Source organism: Pterocles gutturalis, unplaced genomic scaffold (genome assembly GCF_000699245.1).
Source record: "Pterocles gutturalis isolate BGI_N339 unplaced genomic scaffold, ASM69924v1 scaffold39085, whole genome shotgun sequence".
Taxonomy (NCBI): Eukaryota; Metazoa; Chordata; class Aves; order Pterocliformes; family Pteroclidae; genus Pterocles; species Pterocles gutturalis.
In genome coordinates, this window is record NW_010142176.1 from 44,028 (window position 1) to 51,851 (window position 7,824).

Below are 7,824 nucleotides of genomic sequence, written 5' to 3' on the forward strand. Positions count from 1 at the left end.
TTTGTAGCTTTGACATATCCTAAACCCTAACTGAATAAAAAATATTGGACTAGGAGAATGTACATGATCCTCAAAGAAGAGTAACTAAAAGTTGGGTTGCAAGATTCTTTATAAGACAGAAAGATAGTTTCTATTTATTATTCTTGCCTTTAATAGAGAAAGGTCTGAAGCCCTCACCTGCTTTTAACTCTCAGGTGGTTTCTGGCATTGTCTGCAGTGTTTATTGTTTTCATGAACTGGGAAGAAGAATTGGGAAGTACCACACTGTGATTTTTTTTTTTAAAGCAGGAGCTTCTTTCTGTTTGGCTCCGAAGAGACACTGTAGCCCACTGATGGCACCAGACTTCTCACTTCCACAGTGAGATTGTTAGTGTAGACAAAACTGACTATGTTTAGATATAATTTTGAGAACTCAGGTTTATAAGAAGCTCATCACTTTGAACTATTTCTGGTTTCAGTGAGGAGCAAGCTCTGAAAAGCTTAAAGTTAGTTAGTTATATTACTTAGTTATGACTTCCAAATTGTCATATTTGGCATGTTCTACTACATTTTAATATTGTTAAACAAACCCCTTTTCTTCATTCTAGACCTATGTCTTTTCAGCTCATCTATTTTGGAAGGGTCAGGATGATATTTGCTGGTTTCTGAGTGCTTGATCACAGCTGAGATGTGTTAAACAATGTTAAAATGCTAATTTTTGTACTGTTGGTTGACTTTGGTTTTCTTTTCTGTGTTTAGATGTACGGGGTAACTTTACCGTGGTATCTCAGGTATCAAATTATCTTTTATTTTGCACTTTGAGGGTAATCTATACAATGCAGTTGTTATTAGGTACTATTAATTGTTTTACAGTAGGGACTAAAGTCCAGTTAAAAGCTTGAAAAACTTTTCTGCTAGAATTCTGCAAATGTGTGGTTAAATACAACTTATTTCCCAGAAAGGTTTACAAGCTAAAATCAAGATATCACTGTGGAGGTAAGCAAGCAAGAGGAAAGAACAGGAGCAGGAAAATGAGTGAAACCGCAGGAGGACATGGTTAATTGTTATGTTCTAAACCGGATAGAGCTACAAATGCTGTTCTTGGTATAAGTGCATAGAAATTATTCAACTGGCAGGGCTTCATTTGCACAGGAAAAGATAGTGAGGTAGATATATATATATATATGTATTTTAAAATTGACTTCAGTACTGTAGTCTCTTTCACAGTAATGTATCTCACCTATTATCTTTGTAACTTAGTTTGACAGCATTGATGATGTTTGTAAGTAAATTAAAAAGTAGTGACAGATGGATAAGGCCCTATTGGTGTCCTTTTTGTTCAGGTACCACACATGGGCTGTATCTGCATAACTGAATGCACGTGAGATTTGTTTGTGAAGTAATAATTTATTATGCAAACACCAGAACTTCATTATATCAAATTTTATTAAATATGTACATGTTATTACTATTTAAAAGAACGAGTATCATTCCAAGATCTGCAAACTTCTCTCTAGCTTTGAGAGCTGCGGCAGAGCCTGTATTAATGCTAGTTTGAAAGCTGTAAGCTAATGCAGTGTCACTGTGTTGACACAGCACCACCTTTGAAGGCAAAACTTCATCAGCTGTATTCTTTAGTTACAATACAATCAAAAAAATCTTCCCTGACAATAATATATTTGTACATTGTTTAAATTTCCCAACTCTGTCCAACTTGTAGGATGGAAGCAATGAATTCTGTCACGCTTAGGATTCTCAGATGCCGAAGAAAGGAATTCGTACCAGAAACACCTGACGGTAAAGGCCCTTTAAAGGCAGAGAAGGGGGCACAGGAAGCAAAGAGAAAGATGCGTCCATCTCCTCTGCTGGTATCCAGCCAGGAGGTCTTAAAATTTTTCTTGCTTAGGGTCCCATGGCCTCAGTGAGGATAATGCTTCCTATCAGTGACCCCCCTTCCCATCACCTCTCCACTAAACTGGTAGGTCAACTTCTTCTTCACTTTCTTGACCTCCCCTGTCTTGCCGTAGTTTCTCAAAGCCCGTGCCATCTTCTGGTAGGTCATTTTCTTGCGATTGCCTTTCTGGATGCCCCAGCGATGTGCCAGTGCTTCTTTGTGTTTGGAGGAGAACTGGAAAGTACCTTTTTCCTTGTCCACCCACCAGATGCTGTCCTTCATGTCTCCACTGCGAAGGAGGTCCAAAAGGAACTGATACAGCCGTATCTTTTTCTTGCTGCCTGTGTGACGACAGACAGAGAAAGGCAGTGGAGCATTAGTATTAGCATGTAGTTCCCAGTGAAACAGCAGAACGTAGCTGCTAGCTTGCCAGTCACATAACTTCTTCAGTTTGCACCATTTATACCAGTAGACGGTGTTACATTGTGATGACATAATGCAAATCGATGTACCAAGAAGAAAAAAACAAGAATAAGGAATTCCAAAGACCAAACCCTTTTTTAGAAATTAATTTGCTAATTTGAAGCCAACTGAAAAATATTGCTAATTTGAGACTAATCTGAAGCTAATTTGGGCAGGTTATACAGAACTTGACTTTCACATACTGAGCAAACAGAGCACAATATTTTTAAAAATCAGTTTGTTGACCTTCTTGCCTTGGTTTTTCCATCTGTTAGTGGAAATTGGAGTAGAAATGGCAAAAGCGGAGGTGAAGCCTGAACAGGCAATGCAGAAGGAGGAAGTGGGAGTACCTGAAGAAATGGAATTTGAGATATAGACACAGTTATGGTCATAAAAGATTTGGGGGAAAGGAGAGTGCAAGGAGTGAGGGAAGGTGAAGCTTTGGCAGTGGGACAAAATACTAGCACAGCAGCTCTACAGTTTTATTCATTATCATCATGGTAATGTAAGAGCTGCTCAGCACACAGCTTGACAAAGTCCCTCGGTCTTCACTGACCTGTTTCTCCATGCATAATTCCAGGCCCAGGGTCCACGCCATCAGTCTCCCCATCCGATACCTCCAACGGGGGGCTCTGCCTCTCCATGTCCTCCTCATCAGAACTGGGCTGCAGTGGAGAGGAGTACTGTAGGCACATCCGGGGCAAATAGGACATCTTTGGGGGAAAAGAGTAGTAGACATAGGAGAATAGAGAGTGGAGCATTGAGATAAAAAATGGAAATGTCATGGAGGGAGTTAGAGAGAAAAGGGGGGAGAAAGTAAAAGGTATATGAGATCACTTAGGGTAATACTGAGTGACTTAGTTGTTGACATTTATTATAAATACAATGCCATTCATAAACACAGCTAACAGTCCACACACATGTACTTCCATCATGTAAAGATGCATCTTTACAAGAGAGAAGGAGGAATAAGGTTGTGAAAGTCAGAACGTTCCCATATGTTATATCCTATGCAAGTGATATTGCCCCTCTTTCCCCATACCTCCCCAACCTTGCATTCTTCCTAATGAGTTTCTGATCCCCAGTGTAAAATTGCTTTTGAGGACAACATTTTTTCTAGCACAGATCTTCTGGAACTACTCTTTTAAATGTGAAAGAGCTGAACAGTTCTGTCCTAGCATGGCTGCTTCAAATGGCATTGGCTCTGTTGTTCTCTTCCTTTCTCAGCCATAGTACCTTCTGACAGTACTGAATCCCTACAGGACTGCATCCAGCTCTGGAGACAGGGTTACATGGGTCTGTCAGCTTCCAGTCCTGAATTTCCCCTGCGAGGAAGGGAATAGCCTTACCACTAAGATAAAGGATACATCATATTGGCTCACATTCTCTTTTCCTAAGTGGCTATGTGAAAATTCCCCATTAATGGGGATTTCTCATCTGCAAAGCTAACAAGCAAGTTTTTGTGCTAAATTCCCTTGCCCTTATATAGAGGTCTTGTCAGGAGCAGCGTGGAATACACCTCAGCTCTGTACATTCTCAGTTGCAGTCTGGTTTGTTAGGGATCATGACCACTTGCCATGAATTATTGCAGCTTCTTATTTAAGAATGAGAAACAGATCAGTCTGAGGGACAGGACAAGAACCCAGTTCCTACTTTAAAAAAACCCAACCGACATCCCCCAAACCCATCCCTGGAGGGGTTCGAGGCCAGGCTGGATGAGGCTTTGAGCAACCTGGGCTAGTGGCAGGTGTCCCTGCCCATGACAGGGGGGTTGGAACTAGATGATCTTTAGGGTCTCTTCCAACCCAAACCATTCTGTGATTCTATATAGAACGCGCTTTTCATTAAATGGGCCAGATCGATAGTCCTGGAAGGTGAGATCCTTTTGAATTGGTCTTCCTTCCTTCCACTGAGAAAGGAAGTTTTGAGCCTCTATCCCTTCCCAGGAGACCTTAGGCTGTGAAATGGGCAGTGGTTGTTCCCTTCATGAGTCACACCACCCACCCCACGTCAGGCTTTGCCGAGTGGTGCTTTTCAGATGAGTTTTGCACCAGCTTAAAATGTCCCAATAAGGAGCGTGCAAAGGGCTGGGTTTGGGGTGCAGTAGCTGGCGGTTAGTGAGTTGGCAGATTGGCTGGAGCCGATCTGGCAGGAAGGCCAGGATTGGGCAAGAGTGTGTGTAAGCTTCCTGTCAGATCCCCAAGAGCGAAACTTCAGCCCTCACCACAGAGTCACCTTTAGTTTTTACAGTTAAGGGGTAGGAAGGAAGGGAGAGACTCTGCCATGGGGGAAGGGGCCTGAGAAGCTGGGACAGTGACTGCCAGGGGAGGGGTACAGAGGTTCATGCCCCCACAGAGGAAAAGGTTGTGGAAAGCTGCAGTGGGTGCCCTGGAGGGTGGTGTGGGAGTAAGGAAGCGGCTCCTCTGGGGCTAGAGGAGGGCGGTGGGAGAGTGTTGTGGAGGAGGGAGGGGGAATGGTGCCTCACAAGCCACGGGAGTTGCAGAGGCCAACCTGGGAGTTGAGTAAGCTTCCCCCACACTGTCCTCGCTTTCCCTATCTGCTGTATTTGTGCTTACACTTACTTTGCACCTAAAATTCAGCGTAAGTCAATACATAGAGTGTCACACAGTTATGTTACACAGAGTGACAGAGGACCTGCTAGCGTGTTTGAAAGAGCCAGGTTCCTCATGCAGTTCTGAAGAGAGAAAGCTTAAGAAACTGCTATCTGCTTTCCATATCCTGATGTCTGTGGCATCCATTTGTGATTTTCTTCTTTCTAAAGCTCTTCACAGTTTTCCAACCTTTTCTTTCATTCTCCCTTCAAAATTACTGTTCTTTTCTTAACTTACTATTTGGTGAGACTGCCTGTTGGCAGGCTAACAAAATGTTTTAAAGAAATTTTGTCCAAGAACAGCTTGAGCCTCAAATTTGTTTTCACAAAATAATGTGATATCAACTGAAAATTAGAGAAATATCTTTGCACTTTCTTCCTTTATTTGCAATCTGTAACTGATATTGCACGACAAGAATGGGTGTAGTTAGTAACTGGCAAATTCAGTGGAGGATTAAAGCTTGCTTCCTGCTTCTGCTTCTTTGAAAATGCCTTCAGTAATAGTATGTGTTGCCTAGGACTGTGGCCGAGACACACCAGAGTCTGAACCTCAGAACATGCTGAGTACCACTTGCATGAGCCACTTGCACGAGCTACTGTAGGTTAACGTAAAAAGCCAAAGATCCCCATCTGGTAAGGAAGAGGAGGGTAGTGGTGAATTCTACCTACTAATGTCTTCTGGAATTTGGTATGGGGTGGGGCAGAGAGAGCACTGCGCTGTTTATCAAAAGTTGCAACAAAATTAATTCTCTGCCTTTCCTCCTGAAATGAAAGATGATAACTGAGTAGAATCAAGTGGGATAAGCAGAAGCACCCTCTCTTGTTCTTTGGTGGTGCTTCCAAAGACATCCATCATGGGGCTAATTTTTATTCTTTGTCTTTGGTTGGAGGTAACAGTCAGTCATCATGTATTAGCAGTTGCAGTGGGCAACTGAAACGACTTGAAGCTTCCCACAGACTGCTGTTCCATAAAGCATTTTTATATTTGTAACTTTCTGTTCCTAATTCTTTGTTTGCATCTACATCTTATATTCTATTCCTGATTTTTTTTCTCAGTAGTAGGCGAGAAGTTTGGTGGCTTGCAGTCAGTCAGTTTCCTGTTGACAGTGTTAATTTATTCACTCCATTTTTTTTCCTCCTTTGTTTTTTGATTAATATAGTATTTGTATACAATTTCAGTTTGCTTTGAAAAAAGCAGCCCAAAATGACACCTCCATGCATGCAGTTTCTCTCACAAAACTTCAGCAATGGCACCATTATATGCAGCACTGTAATCAGCAAACGCTTTTTTCTCTGACCTCAGTCCTACTCTGTCTTCTATTCAGCACATTGTGTATAGCTTGCCTGCCTTGGGAAACTCCTTGGCACAGGATCAGGCAGCTTTCTTATTGTTCCTAGTAATGACTTTGGGCATATTATTGTAGGATCAAGAGTTAAAAGTGATCTCCACGCCCACTTTGCTCAGTATCTTTGCAATACCATGGAACCCTGTGTTTTGGCTCATGGCATATTTGCTTTCAGGTGAAAACACAAGTAGGTTGTCCTCAGCTCATTCCACTGTGGTAAAATTACAAGCGACTTGTCTTTGTCAGCATTTCTTGTACAGGTCATGCAAAATTGTCAGGGTTGCTTCCCCATATTTAAAACTTTCCTACTACTTTGAGGCTCCAAACACTTCCCAGTAGTCATGGATACCCTTGCTATGACAACGCATAGCTTCTCAGCTCCAGTTCCTCTGCAGAGTTTCAAAACAGTTGATTTTCATCCCAAATTAATCAAAATTTTGAAATTTCAAAACCCTCCATGAAATGCAATTATCTTTTTAGGCACAGCTTGAGGAACATGACTCCTCATTATCCAGATAGAAAGAATGCTTAAACCACATTTGTTCTGAGAATGAGAAGTTTTCTATCAAGTGTTTGTGCAGTCAGAAGTCATGGAATTCACTTCAGCAATCTCTTTCACACAAAAGTATGCATTCCCTGATGCATTATTTTCCTTACCCTTAACTGTCATCCTAAATTCTGAGTAAGGGTTGGTAACTGTACCTGATGGTTGAGTCCGATGTGTGTGGTTGGGATTGCAGAATCCAAGACATGCATTTGTTCGATCTCCATGTGCCTGTACAGCTGCTGCAGCTGGGGAGGCTGAACACTCTGCAGCTCTGTGAAGTGATTGTCTCCAAAGGTCTCAAACTCAGTGTGCATGTGGTGTGGATGATATTCCCAGTAATGATCTAAAGAAAATAAAAACAGGTTGTCTATCATTACAAGATTAGAAACACGGAATTTACCTGTCTTTCATTGGTTCCTGCTCTTGTCACTGTCCTTTGCGCCCTCTCCACGCCATCCCTGCCTGTCTCTGGTGACAACCTGTACAGAGCCCTGTAAAGTTTCTTCTAAAATTGTAAATGCCTGTGGCTAGAAAGTGATACTTAGGCCACTTTAATTAGGAGAATACTCTTGGATGGAGAGGTGGATTTCAATGACAATTTAGAACAAGATGCCAAAGATATCAGTGCTGGCAGCTTTCTCAAGGAAAGACCATAACAATCTTACATTTCCATTCTTGAGGTAACAAATTCTACTGATTTACATATTCGCATATTCTCGTTACAGCCTTCCTCATGGTATGGAAATGAGGAGATAGAGAAAATTTACAGATCATTCTGCAATTATCTTCAGTCTTTATTTTAATCTGCTAGCAAAATTTCAGGAATGCTGCAGAAAGGCACGGCACTTTGCTGGATATTTCCTGTAGCCATTTGTTGGTACGTCACACATTTTTCACTACCAATACTAGAGAATAAAAGGATAAACTATTGTGGTAGCCTTGTGTGCACTGGTTTCGGTGAGGCTAAATTCTGATGTAGACTCTT

General features: G+C 41.7%; 1 protein-coding gene across 2 annotated transcripts in view; it reads right to left on the reverse strand.

Annotated features, from left to right (window-relative positions):
* Positions 1–1,370: 1,370 nt before the first annotated feature.
* SPI1 (Spi-1 proto-oncogene) overlaps positions 1,371–7,824 on the reverse strand; it is a 20,006-nt gene continuing 13,552 nt past the window's right edge. For both annotated transcript variants that reach the window (XM_010084284.1, XM_010084283.1), the window contains 3 exons: positions 6,995–7,182; positions 2,892–3,048; positions 1,371–2,214 (listed from right to left, as the gene is read on the reverse strand). In XM_010084284.1, the coding sequence (XP_010082586.1) occupies positions 1,898–2,214; positions 2,892–3,048; positions 6,995–7,182 (662 nt within the window). In that variant the 3' untranslated portion in view covers positions 1,371–1,897. The remainder of the gene's footprint in view (positions 2,215–2,891; positions 3,049–6,994; positions 7,183–7,824) is intronic.